Genomic DNA, 14644 nt, shown 5'->3' on the forward strand with positions numbered 1-14644 from the left:
ATCGTGATTTATACAGCCAGTTGGTCAAAATAAAGCAACTCAGATACTAAAGGCTGTTAACGGATGTAAATAAGATCAAAATATTTCTCGTCACTGACAATCGCTCTCCAGAATGTATCTCCACTTTCAAACACTAATTTCAGCTGAACAACAATCTCTTCCTCTGTAAAAAAAAAAGGTCCTCTTGTGAGATGCTATCCATTTTCAAGAAATGAAGCTACAACTCAAATACATCTTTCAGACATGGACTGATAAGTAATAAGCAATAACAATGTGCAGTGACGTCAAGTGATTTTGCATTTAAATGGTATTGTTTACTGTAACCAATACATTCCAGTTACATGGAACTGAATTCTTTTGCAGTTACACTGAATCTACAGCTACCCCTCATTTGACTTGTGCTGTATTATACCAGCTTCAATGCCAAAATTATATTGGTATGACTACCAACCAGCTGTCACCCAGGATGGGGTGAACAGCCACTGCCACTCTGTGGCCAAGAGCAAAGTAGACCAACCCATGGCACAGTGTACAGTTGAACATAACACACTTGATTTCAATGGCTGCTTCACTTCCGAAGTCATCTGCATCCTTCCCTCCACCACCACCTTTTCTGAACTGCACGGACAGGAGTTATCCTTACAACATGTTCTCTGCTCCCGTAATTATCCCAGCCTCAACATGGTAACGTACTGTCCCACATCCTTCATCCAAAAGTTTCCACACATCTTATCATCTCCTCCCCATTCTCATCTCCCACACCATTTATTTGCAGCCCTCTGCCAATGCAACCGGCCGTCTTTCTCCGCTCCTCTTCTCTTCTCTTTTGTTCCTGTTTCCCCCACCTGCCTGTCCCAGAACCTCCTTACACTACGCCTGTCAGCAGTCTAGTCCCTGCACACTCCACCAGACAGCGTTTGTCTCTCTCCTCACCAATACACTACATCCCTTCCCCTTCACTGTGTGTGTGTGTGTGTGTGTGTGTGTGTGTGTGTGTGTGTGTGTGTGTGGTGTGTCTAAGGATATTGTGTGTGTGTATTTCTCTCTTTACTGACAAAGACTGAAGTCGAAAGCTATATGTGCGCGTCTTCTAATCTTGCCTGTCTGCGACTTGAGCTATATTCTTTATGGTAAGTAGCAATCTATCTTTTCCTAAATGGTTCATATATTAAATATTTTTATTTTATCTAAATCCCCTGATCTCTTATTTAACTTTATAAGCAACTAATCTAAGAATTTGCCAATTGTGTACTTAATAACACATCTACGGTTCAATGAATATCACATTATGTCTCCACGAAACTCGAGCACATCTTCTTGAAATTCTGGAGATACTATATCGAGGAAAGAACTGTGATTTGGTTCAGGTTTCAATATAAGGTCCTCGAGCCCTCGGATGCAAGTGTTCACGCAAATCTGCATGCGCTTGAGATCTAAATTTGACTTTTGAAAAGTCAAAGGCAATTTGTTGAGAAGAAACATTACATCTTTCATAAAAGACAATATTGACAAAAATTTCACACACTTCACATTTTTTAGCAAGCCAACAGTTACTTGTCTTTTCTCTTTTTCCAGCACAGATACCACAGAATTCCAATTTACATACTATGAATTTACTGCCTCTTCCAAAGACAGCAAGAAAATGGCAAAGTTTCTAACAATATTTTTCCTTGGCTCATTATATATTTTTTGCATATCTTTTAATGTTTTGGAATTCTTTGGTGACTGTTAAGAGTTGCTATAAATTCTGTTTAGAGTATTTTGAAACTTTACAAGCTCTAAACAGTATTCAGCTGCTTGACTGACTGCTGGAGCTAAATGCACAGATAATATAAGGGGTATTTTTTTTAAAAGGAACTGCCATCCCAGATCAAACTCCTGTCATAACAGATCCACCATCACTAACAACCAAGGAACATTTACTCTTATCAATGGCATGCCTATCCAAATTTCTCCAACACATGAACATATAACTCTTGCAGTACATTATATTAGCAGACAAAGAGCTAAGCAGAGCATGTACATTTCCCTCTTATTACAAACATAACAAGAGGTTCTGTTTCAGTAATGTCAGTAGACTCATCTATCAGGATTGAATACCACCTGGATCACTTTATTTTTGACAACAGGCCACAGTAGCCCACCACCCCACAGCCACCCCACACCGAACCCAGGGTTATTGTGCAGTTCGGCCCCCAGTGGACTCCCCACGGGAATGTCTCATACCAGACAAGTGTAACCCCAAATGTTTGTGTGGTAGAATAATTGTGGTGTACACGTACATGGAAGAGGTGTTTGCACAGCATTTGCCAGCACAGTGTAACTAAGGCAAAATAAGGGGAACCAGACCACATACGCTGAGGTAAATGGAAAACAGCCTTAAAAACCATCCACAGGCTGGCCGGCACACCAAATCTTGACACTAATCTGCCAGTCGGATTCATGCTGGGTACTGGCATACCAAACCTCGGCACTAATCTGCCAGTCGGATTCATGCCGGATACCGGCACACCTTCCCCTTCAGCAAGCAGTGTGTTAGACCACGAGGCTAGATGGGTGGGCATTCGAAAGTTCTCACAGAAGAAAGAGGGTCTGCTAAAAGTGGATGGATAGAGTCAGGGGACTCAAAACTATAAAACAGAGAAGTTAAAACACACACAGTAAAATACATAAAAGATTAGATCAAATCTAAAAACTGGAAAAAAGAGTGGTCTTTCCATGGGGGGTGGTCATGGGGTCCCAGACTGAGAAGACATGAAGAGAGGCCCCAACCACAACCACCCTGCCCCTGCTCAACGAGTAAAGCAAAACCTACATCTACATCTACATCTACATGAATACTCTGCAAATCAGATTTAAGTGCCTGGCAGAGGGTTCATCGAACCACCTTCACAATTCTCTATTATTCCAATCTCGTATAGCGCGCGGGAAGAATGAATACCTATATCTCTCCGTACGAGCTCTGATTTCCCTTATTTTATGTTTGTGATCATTCCTCCCTATGTAAGTCTGTGTCAACAAAATATTTTTGCATTCAGAGAAGAAAGTTGGTGACTGGAATTTCGTGAGAAGATTCCATCGCAACGAAAAACACCTTTCTTTTAATGATGTCCATCCCAATTCCTGTATCATTTCTGTGACACTCTCATATTTCGTGATAACAAAACGTGCTGCCTTTTTTTGATCTTTTTCCATGTACTCAGTCAGTCCTATCTGGTAAGGATCCCACACCGCACAAGAGTATTTTAAACGAGGATGGACAAGCGTAGTGTAGGCAGTCTCCTTAGTAGAGATTGTCTCCCAAATCGTTTATATAGATAAGGAACAGCAAAGGGCCTATAACGCTATCTTGGGGAACGCCAGAAATCACTTCTGTTTCACTCGATGACTTTCCGTTAATGACTACGAACTATGACCTCTGTGACAGGAAATCGCAAATCCAGTCACATAACTGAGACGATATTCCATAAGCATGCGATTTCCCTATGAGCCGCTTGTGTGGTACAATGTCAAAAGCCTTCCGGAAATCCAGAAATACAGAATCGATCTGAAATCCCTTGTCAATAGCACTCAGCACTTCATGTGAATAAAGAGCTAGTTGTGTTTCACAAGAACGATGTTTTCTAAGCCCATGTTGACTGTGTGACAATACACAATTTTCTTCGAGGTAATTCACTACATTTGAACACAATATATGTTCTAAAATCCTGCTGCATATCGATGCTAATGATATGGGCCTGTAATTTAGTGGATTACTCCTACTACCTTTCTTGAATATTGGTGTGACCTGTGCTACTTTCCAGACTTTGGGCACGGATCTTTTGTCGAGGGAATGGTTGTATATGATTGTTAAGTAAGGAGTTAATGCATCAGCATACTCCGAAAGGAACCTAATTGGTATATAGTCCGGACCAGAAGACTTGCTTTTATTAAGTGATTTAAGTTGCTTCACTACTCCGAGGATATTTACTTCTATGTTACTCATGTTGGCAGCTGCTCTCAATTCGAATTCTGGAAACAACCACTTTCACAGAGGAAACTGAGGATCAGTTCAATTATCTAGGAATTGTCTGCTAATTTTAAAATTAAGGAAGACTATACTTAGCATGAAGGGCCAAAGAAGGGGACATTCCACCAATATGTGGGATACCATCAGTCTGGCTCCACAATCATATTGTGCATGTGGTTCATTACACAGGAGGAAACAATGGGTGAGCCTGGTAGACGGCATAAAACAGTGGACTCCTTCTGAGAGGAGCAGAAGGAAGAGCACCAAAGTGCAGTTGTCTCCTTGATTGTGCAGAGTTTATTACTGGGAGCAGTAGCACACCGTATGTCATTTCACTTTTGGACAAAGACAGATTTGACATAGATCTGCACATCAACACCTGGAGTCATGAAAGGCTATGGAGGGTAAGTATCAGCTTCTCTAGCCAAACAGTCAGCCAGTTCATTCCCTGGGATACCCACATGACTTGGAACCCAGAGAAAGACAACTGAGCAGGCGGCATGGCTAGGGGACAAGAGGAGGTCATGGATAGCAGAGACCAAACGATGACGAGACTAGCAGATTGCCCACTGAGTCAGTACATGTTAAAACACTGTGGAGGGAAGCCTGAGTAGCAAAATGGAGGCCCTGGTGATGGTTAGCAGCTCTGCTGTGAATACATTACATGATTCCAGGAATAAATGGTGTTCTAAGCCAGTAGGAGACGCGAAAGGGTAGAAAGCATAGAGGCAACAGAGACCTTAGGACTCCGGAACAGGTCTGTCCTAATCTGTGGTCTAGGCACCATCCAAGGGGGGGGGGGGGGGGGGGGGGGTTATGAGAGTAAATACACGGGACGCATTTCGGTGATCGGAGATAGAGATCCCGACAAAGAGAGATGCATTACAAATGACAATTCCACCTATGGATGGTGATCAGGAGGAAGATGCCACTTGCTTGCAAAGAGGACTTCTTCTGTGAGGAGACTGTCAACGGGACTAGTGCGAAAGGCACCAATAGCCAGCTGCACCCCAGAATGATGGACAGGGTCAAGTATCTTCAGAGTGGTAGGAGCCACTGACACATAAACCTGACTTCCACAGTAAAGATGGAGAAGAGTAGCAAGTTCTGCACCCCAAGATGTGTGGCCCAGGAGGCAGAGAGCATTAAGCTTCTGCATGCATGTGGTCTTCAGCTGGTGAATATGGGACAGCCATGTCAGCTTTTTATCAAAAATAAGGCCTAAGAAACAGGACTGTGCTTTAACATCTGGGAGCTAGTCACCTAAATAAAGTTCTGAATCAGGGTTTACTATGGGTTGATGACAAAAAGTCATAACCTGAATTTTAGAGGCAGAAAATTGGAAGCCATGGGAGACATCCATCGGATGGCACCCTGGAGCCAGCTCCCAGCAGATCCTACCAAGTGGGAGCTGCACCAGATGCAAAAATCATCGGCATACAATGCTGGGGTAACCTGAGAGCCAACAAAGGTCACAAGCCAATTTATGGCTATGAGGAAGAGTGTGACACTTAATACAGAATCATGTGGGATATCGTTCTCCTGAATCTGAGGGGTGCTGAGTGAAGTGCCAACTTGAACCGAGAAGAACCAGGGGGATGGGATTAAAACTCGCCAATAAAAATCTGAAGAGGGTCACAAAATCACCATTCATGGAGAGTAACTGAAACGTGATGGTGCCAAGCCATGTTGTATGCCTTATAAGTCCTGACAGTTAGTAAAAGCCTGTCAGATTGCAGTTTCCAATCTGAGTAAATGGTCAGTTGGAGGTCATCCTTCCTGGAAGCCACACTGGTAAGGGGACAAAAGGCTCCGAGATTCAAGTAGCCAACATAATCGGAAGCTAACCCTCCTTTCAAGCAGTTTACAAAGTACGTTTGTCAGGCTAACCGGGTGGTAGCTGTCCAGAGACGTTGGGTTCTTCAGAGGCTTAAGGACAGGGATAACTCTACTGTCTCGGCATTGTGAGAGGAAGGTACCTACGAACCAAATGCGGTTGAAGACTCTGAGTAGCTAACCGTCCTCTCAAGCAGTTTACGAAGTACATTTGTCAGGCTAATTGGACAGTAGCTGTACAGCTGCCTCTGTCCAAGTGTTGGATCATCCGGTTGTGGATGGAATCCCGGCCTGGGGCCGTCTCATGTGCAGAGGTAAGAGTCTGCAAGAATTCCCATTCAGTGACGGGTTCAATATAGGGTTCAGCTGGGTGAGGGTTGAAACGGAGGGGGGTCTGTTCAACTCTGTGTTTTCTGCCAGAGAAAGGTAGCAGGATAGGAAGAGGCATAAGCAACAGGCTGCTTGGAACTATCACGATGTCTATGACCCAGTACTGACCCCAAGCCATACTGTGAAGTGTCCATTGCAAGGATCAAATGGATGGCTAGTTGGTACATCACTAAGCAGCGCGCACATTGCAACATGCTCTTAAGAGTGGAAAATTCCAGCAACTGGTGTAGCTAAGCACCTCTGCACAGCAACACATGTAACAGCTGCGCGACTGTGCCTGCCCTACGCCAAAATTTATGGTAGTGGGCAATTTTGCCCACAAAAAACCTAAGTTCTTTGACTGATGTAGGGCATGGAAGAGAGACAATAGTACAAAGATGTTGATACAGGGCTCTGAGAACCTCATGAGAAACTTCAAACCCAAGATAAATGATAGAATGTTGAAAAAATGGACATTTTTCTAAATGACACTTCAATTTGGCCACTGGGAGGAGAGACCAAAAAATAAATAAAATAAAATAAAGAGTATGGAGATTTTGTCCATGTTCCTCAGTGGAGACACCATAAACTACAATGTCATCCAAATAGTTTGCACAACCCAGCACAGATAATGAAACTTATTCCAAAAAAACGCTGAAAAATAGTAGGAGTGTTGGTGACTCCATAAGGCTACAAGTGTTGACGACTAAAAGCGGCACTGACAACTAAAATACATAGTGACTCGATATCTAAAGGGAGTTGTAAGTAGGTATCTAACAAGTCAGTTTTTGAGAATGTTGCCCATGTGATAACTCTGCAAAGAGTTCGTCTGGGTACGGTATCTGTAGATTGTGTATTCATAGAAACTTTAAAATCCCCACAGAGGCAGTTTCTTCACTATACTGCATTATTTGAGGTACTAAAAAGATATTTTTCTTCTGTTGAAGAACGTGGAAATATGCTCGAAACTCTTTATGAATTGGAGAAACAGATTAAGCACATATCAAACAAAAGAGCTAAACAAAAATCTATTATGGACTTCTTTTGTGGAAAACATTAATTCTTGCAACTGTGATTTTTTAATTGTAAATATTGAGTTATTGATAAAATTTGAAAGTTTCTTAAAAAGACATAAGATTTCCATTATGGATAACTCCATTTTCAATGTTATAAAATTTAAGCAAAACACAAGAATCAGCCCACAGGAAGACTATCTCACAATGTTTCAACTACTAATACTGTTCTACTTGCCAGCAGATAAACAGAATTAGAAGGCAGAGCAATATCAGCAAAAAGGCAGAGCAATATCAGCAATTGCTTTTCATGGGATATTTGAGGTAAGTGTGAGAAATGAGACCCACACATACTATTATACATCAAAATGCACTGCAAAACCTTCGCCTGGCTTTTCCAGAGCAGTTCTATCCCTTTTTACACTACCAGCCCTTCGAACCCCTGAAAGCGTAAAGGAGGAGTAATACTGTAGGTGCCTGAAACTGGTAATGGAAATAAAATTTCTTTTGTGCAACTGGTTGCTGATTATTTCAAGAAATATTGGCCACAATCCACCGATTCGACAATACCTGCTGGGAGCGCACGGCGACGGCCATCTCGAGCCCTGCGTCGACCTGCTGCAGGCCGAAGAGCAGCGGTGCATCGGCAGGCGCAGGAAAAGCAGCACGCAATGCGTCAACAGCCGCCTTGTAGTGGGCCGCCAGGAAGCGCTCCGCTGTCGTGTTTTCAGCACGCAGTGGCACCGCATTTGCCACGGCCTCCTCGTCAAAGGTGGCCAGTTCGACTGTGACGGCTGACACGACGTCAGCGTGCACGCCGTCATTGCCAGTCACGGCCAGTGCCAGACCGCGGTCCGCCCCCGTTCCGGTGGTCAATGACTGCGACAGTGAGGGCAGGGCGTGCAGCTCGCAAGTGCCTGCTGGGATGCTAAGTCCGCCACCACCAGATTGTACCTGCCGGGCAGAGGAAACCACCAACAAATATAAGTACTGCACACATATAAGAAGAATCCATAATGAACACAACTTGAGACACAAGTTGTGTGTGTGTTTTTTTTATTATTTTTTTTATGCAGCAAAACTGCTTCTACTTAACATTCATGTGCTTTCAAGTTGCCGTTTATATTTTCATGCAGACCCTACTGGGATGCAGCTGGATTCATCATCTAGGTCCCTGCGAAAGGTTCAAATAATTTGAAAAAATGTATATAGCTCAATCTATGTATTACCATCAAACAGTCACAAGTTAGGTATTGTTTCCAGTTCCAATCAACCAGTTCACCTTTGCCTTGGCCATTCTGGACTGCTATTTCCCTCTGTGTGATACTCGAGTGTTAACTTCATAAACAAATTATCTTCTGTTGGTTTGATTATTTTGTTGTTGTTGTTGTTGTTGTATACTAAAAAGATCCTCCATATGTCTTCAAATGAATGCACACATTCTAGAGAAGTTTGCTTTCATAATTCAGCGTAATGTTGCATGTAATGTACTTAAAATTTGTTACTTGCACCTGGGAATATTATTCATGTTTACTGTGTTACTGCTCTTACATAATCTTTCTGCCATAAATTCCACCATTACAGTCGTAGCTATTATAGTGCGCGTCATTTATGACGGCGGCCGAGTTTAGGTTCGTTCTGCGCATCTGACGTTACAAAACACAGTCAGCCAATGAACAGAGAACGATGTTGCCAGAGCTCGACTGCAGTGCAGAGCACGGACGAGTGTCTTCAGTTTTAGAAATGTTCAGTCATAAATAAAGTAATAGAACAAAAGCAATGTCTTGATAGCAGACTTTCTTTTACAGAAAGATGGAAAAAAGCATTCTTTATACCAATTGCTTCATATTCTATTAATTAATTAAACCAAACAAGCAATAACCCTCCTAATCAGGCAATAGCAAGGAAAAGTGTTTCTATCATTCTCACGAACCGCTTTTTTGCAATAAAGAACAGCGGTAATTGTTTATTTCCTATTGTACTTCGACGAAGCGTGAGTAATTCATAGTCATACCAACAGTGTTTGTCGATATTTTGCGTACAATTTTAGAGCACTCCAGGTATTCCATCAAATAACAAGCTACGTCATCGTAATGGTTAAGGTGTTGTGCTGCTAAATGAAAGGTTCTGAGTTCAAACCTTGTGCGATGCTTAATATTTTCTTTATTTAAAAACAGTATCAAAGTGTCTTACTTCATGAATTTTATTCATTTGAATGTAATTTTTTGAAATTTCTAGCGCTTTGTCTCTTCATTAACCCTTTTGCTGCTACAGAGACATGCTCCCCACATTCCGTGCTGTGCGCGATTTTACCATCACTGCATTGCTCACCTGTGCAGACACATGGTGTTCCGACTGCTTTGACACACTTATCATTCGATTTCACAAAAACTATTTGGCCCAAAAATTTGATTTTTACACATCTTCTTGACTGATACCTTCCCCCTACAAATGACTTAATTTTGTTTCGATGTTCAATGCTGTTATTGTGCAGCATTAAATGTAGTAAACCATTGCACAAAATTTTGAAGAGTTTTCAGAGGTAAAAGTCCATAGCATATACTTTCCGTATGGTCAATTTTAGTTGCCACAATGTTGAGAATGAAATGTGAACAAGATACCTAAATTTCATATAAAATTTACAGTATAATCTCATTTAATTTAAGTACCAGGTAGGTGTCGTATGTAATATCAAGAAATATTCCATCTTTCGCGACTGTAATAAAAGTTTTATTTACACTGAGCAAGTTTGGCTTTATTTTAAAGCACTTCAATCAATGAAAAGTAAGGCACATACACAATGGTACTCATGTTCTCTTTCTTGTTTTTGTTCCACAGTTGCAGTTTTACCAATGGTATTGAAATATATTCCTCTTCTGCAGCTGTAATAAGCGGCTTATTTAGACCAGACACGCTTTTCTCTTTTGAAGCATCTTCGGTGGACAGTATTTTGTCTCTTCCATTGCCAAATCACCTTTCATAGTTTTGTGCTGCGGTAACACAATATTCAACGTTTGTGTCGGCTGATAAGTGTTTTAGCAAATAAATGCTCTTTGTGTGTGCCACACACAAAAATTATATTTGACATAGCTCAGAGCACTTCACTGATACACGGTATATTGAAATCCTAATGTTTTTGTAAGTCCACAGTTTTGTTTAATGTATTATGCCTACTTCCTTTTGATTAATTGAAGTGCTTTAAAATAAAGCCAAACGTGCCCGGTGTAAATAAAACTTTTGTTACAGTCGCGAAAGATGGAATATTTCTTAATATTACATACAACACCTATCTGGTACTTAAATTAAATGAGATATTGTTATACAGTAAATTTTATATGAAATTTAGGTATCTTGTTCACATTTCATTCTCAACATTGTGGCAACTAAAATCGACCATACGGAAAGTATACGCTATGGACTTTTACCTCTGCAAACTCTTCAAAATTTCATGCAATGGTTTACTACATTTAATGCTGCACAATAACTGCATAGAACAACGAAACAAAATTAAGTCATTTATGGGGGGAAGGTATCAGTCAAGAATATGTGTAAAAATCAAATTTTTGGGCCAAATAGTTTTTGTGAAATCGAATGATAAGTGTTTCAAAGCAGTCGGAACACCATGTGTCTCCACAGGCGAGCAGTGCAGTGATGACAAAATCGTGCACAGCGCGGAATGTGGGGAGCACGCCTCTGTAGCAGCGAAAGGGTTAATGCAGCTGTGGTGGCTTTACTTCATAAACTGCGCGCGCCCACCTAAACGTAAGTTTGCGAACTATACTATATTACGGCGCTGCTTCTCTTGGCGAGTGTGACGTTTGCAACCAGCAACGCAGCACTCTCCCACAACTGGGCGGGCATGCGCGAACTGCCAAGATAAAAGAGTTGAACTATAGCAGATAAGTATGTGCTCAATCCTGGCTCACAAATTCCGTAACAAGGTGTCACTTATTCTGCCTGAGTCCCATGAAAGTATATGTTACTATAGCAATCATGAGATACTAACATGAGTTTATGTACAAATGTGTCTAGCGAACTTGGTCTGTAACATGAAATTATCAGCCAGTAACAATATCATGAAAAGGGTAGTTGCTACTCACTGGAGGTGCCTTAGTTGCAGATAGGCACAACAAAAAGACTGTCAAAATGTGAGCTTTCAGCCAACAATGCCTTCGTTGGAAATAGACAACAGACACTCACTCACACACACAAACACACACACACACACACACACACACACACACACACACACACACAATTCACACACGCGAGCACAGCCTCTGTGTGTATTAAGTGCATATTAAGACTTGCCTTCTTCAAATCCAACAGGATTTAATTCCATGAAGAAATTCTATACACATGGTAATTGGGTTACTGAAAACTGCGGAATGACTCTTACATTCACTAAAGGACCCCAGATCATTGAGTTGAAGTTAACTTGCGGCAAACTTTTCAACCAATGAGTTTTGGGAAATTATTTTGTACTTTAACTTGTGAATGTAAACTACAGCTGATCATCTCATCATTAAGCACAGCATCAATTTTATCATAAATATTATTTCTTAAACAGCTCATTACTTGAACTGTGTGTGAAAATTACCGCATTCTTCTCATTCTATACAGAGCAAATATTTCTGCTTTTTATAGCAGTAATTCCTTGACATTTCTGAATCTTATTTTGTATGTCACTAATTCCTTAGTCATTTCTGGATCTTATAAATCAATTTCCTGCCATCTGAAATGAATGTAATAATTCTTGTTCCTTTTTGCTCCATCTGGATCACCCTCCCAACCTCTGTAATATCCTTGTCAAAGTACATCACATTCCCAGATCTTATTCCTACCACCCCTGTACTAGTTCCTGCTGTAAAACCTGAACCAAGCACCCACCAGTTATAAACAACTTTCTGGAGAGGGCAACCACAGATCAGAGACACTATGAATAACAATAACATCACTCAATAACGATTCAAATTATCATAAAAATTACAACAATTAGAAAGTCATGAATGATGAAGATGTTCCCACCAATTACCACTTACTCCAGTCCCACCACTTGTAAACTGTACAACATAAAAGGCAAAGAAATGTGTCAAAATATACATGTTGCTTACTAACTTAAAGTGTGTTCACTGACGGTATTTTGTATATGAGTAACCTCTACCAAATGGCCTGAGCACAAGAATGGACATAGAACTGACTGTGCCGGTACACCTGGTATGCAACTGCTGAACATGGTCTATAATATGACCCCAGGGGATCCTGAGTGCTTGCAGCACCACACGAGGTATTTGGATCAATCTATTTTATGCAAATTTCCCTGAACTCTGTACATGGGAAATTGCTCTCAACATATTTACATCCCATCAGCCTCCTGCACTCACCCTCTGTTAACATATTAACCCCCCCCCCCCTTCTCATTATTATACATGGGGTGTTTATTCACTTAGTCAATTATTTTCTTCATATAACTTTTTATCATTTCTCTTCATCTATCCGTTTTCTCTTCTCACTCTGTCGTTAATTCATCTCTGGACTGAAGTTGGCACAGTGCTTACACTATCGTTCACCTCCTACTTTTTTTGTATGCTTCCCCTTTTATTTTTGTTATTCCTCGTCCTTGTCTTTCACCTTCTACTCTCTCTTCTATGCTTCCCCCTTCATCTTTGTTACCCCTCATCCTGATTATGGATGGGTCCTCTCATCCTGTCCTGGTGTAGCTTTCTAATTTTGTGCAACCTATCCCTCTTTCCCCCCAAGCTATTACAATCAGTGTTTCTTGTAAATGTGTCTTTCAACAGTATTGGAATTTTTCCACTTGAAAGTAAGTACTGGCCCTTTGTAATCTTATATTTTTCTCAAGTGAATTTTCCTTTTGATGTAATAAATTATCAAAATTTCTCACACTCTTGAGTTTCAAAACCACTACTTTTCGACCTAATCCTGGAACACAACTATACATCAATTACCTCTACAGGTACAACAGAAGGTAAAGTCAAAGTACCTCGCAGTGGTAGTCACCCGTGGTGTCTGCGTCGTTGGGACGCACGTCGGCAATCTTTCCGTGTGGCAACTGCCCCTCGAAGGCATAGACGAGCACATGGACAGCGCGTGGTGTAGACGGGCTGTCATTCTGGTCCAGCACGACCACTGTCACCGGCAACTGCGACCGCATCGGTGGCTCCCCGCTGTCCTCCACCTCCACCTGTCATGAGTATTTGCATTCCATTATACTGAGGGCAGGCCACAATTTGTAACCAATTTCTATGATTAAAAAAAAATGCAGTACTGTCACAAAAGGTTACTTACAGATTGGTTACACTTTTATTTTACAGGGTAATATTGTCAACTTTTGGTGCAAGAGAAAAGTTATACCTGGGGAGATATAAACAGCTAACTTAATGGCAATTTTCAAAACGCACACCTTCTTTCTGCTCAGCACATACATCGAGTTATCCGAAAATTCTGTACACATGGAGTGTAGATCCCTCTGGTGGTTGTAAACTTTACTTAGCTACTATAACAGACAGAACACTGAAGCTCAGTATCTTATTTCCTCGATCAGTTCCATCTACGGCTAAAGCTTTGATCAGTTATCTAGCCATTCTGGAAATACTAGTTAGTGGTTACCCTCATGTGGTAGTTTGGTGGCATGTCTCAACAGCATATGTACAAATTGTGGTTTGAGCTCGAGCAAGGAAACACCTTCCTGTATCAAGTTTGCACAACTTCCCCTACAAATGACTGATTAAGTTTGTCATTGTTAATATACTGTGTCTTCTGAGAAAAAGCAAGGTGTCTATATACACACTGAACATTAATAAAACCAACACATACAGGGACACATTCCTGACTGTAAATGGAAGAAAAAAGGTCCCTACAAACATCTGTCCTGAAACGTGCGAACAACAACAACAAATCATCTCGGAGCTGCATCACATCCATGTAACAAATGTTCAAAGTGGCCTCCATGGGATGCAACGCACATGTTGTATCATGGACTGCTACACTCTTTCATATGTCCTGGTCTCTCTGAATAGTGTCACAGGTGCCGTGAACGCACTATTGAAAGGTCGGCACATCAGGAAATGGTTCAGAATACACAACACTTTTCAGATATCCCCAGAGGTAAAAATCCAGGGGGTTTAAGTTCAGTGATCTCGAAGATGATGCTACAGGTCCTCAGCATCCCACCCAACATCTGGGGAAGATGTTGTTGAGGTGTCGGCGAACTGCAATGTGGAAGTGGGGTGGTGCTCCATCATGCAGAAATCACATAACCTGTTGTATTGCAAAAGGCACAGTCTCAAGCAGCCCAGACAGGGTTTTCCGCAGGAAGTCCTGGTATGTTCCTCTTTCGAGGCACTGTGGAATAATAAGCAGTCCTAGTATGTGGTTACCAAGAATTCCTGCCCAC

The 14644-nt window shown here is 41.4% G+C and overlaps 1 protein-coding gene across 1 annotated transcript in view; it reads right to left on the reverse strand.

Annotated features, from left to right (window-relative positions):
* LOC124803478 (cadherin-related tumor suppressor) overlaps nucleotides 1–14644 on the reverse strand; it is a 491307-nt gene that overhangs the window by 119944 nt on the left and 356719 nt on the right. Inside the window, exons 22-23 of the mRNA XM_047264670.1 lie at nucleotides 13232–13432; nucleotides 7798–8181 (exon numbers count right to left, since the gene is read on the reverse strand). Coding sequence (XP_047120626.1) covers nucleotides 7798–8181; nucleotides 13232–13432 — 585 coding nt within the window. The remainder of the gene's footprint in view (nucleotides 1–7797; nucleotides 8182–13231; nucleotides 13433–14644) is intronic.

Source organism: Schistocerca piceifrons, chromosome 6 (genome assembly GCF_021461385.2).
Source record: "Schistocerca piceifrons isolate TAMUIC-IGC-003096 chromosome 6, iqSchPice1.1, whole genome shotgun sequence".
NCBI classification, from domain to species: Eukaryota; Metazoa; Arthropoda; class Insecta; order Orthoptera; family Acrididae; genus Schistocerca; species Schistocerca piceifrons.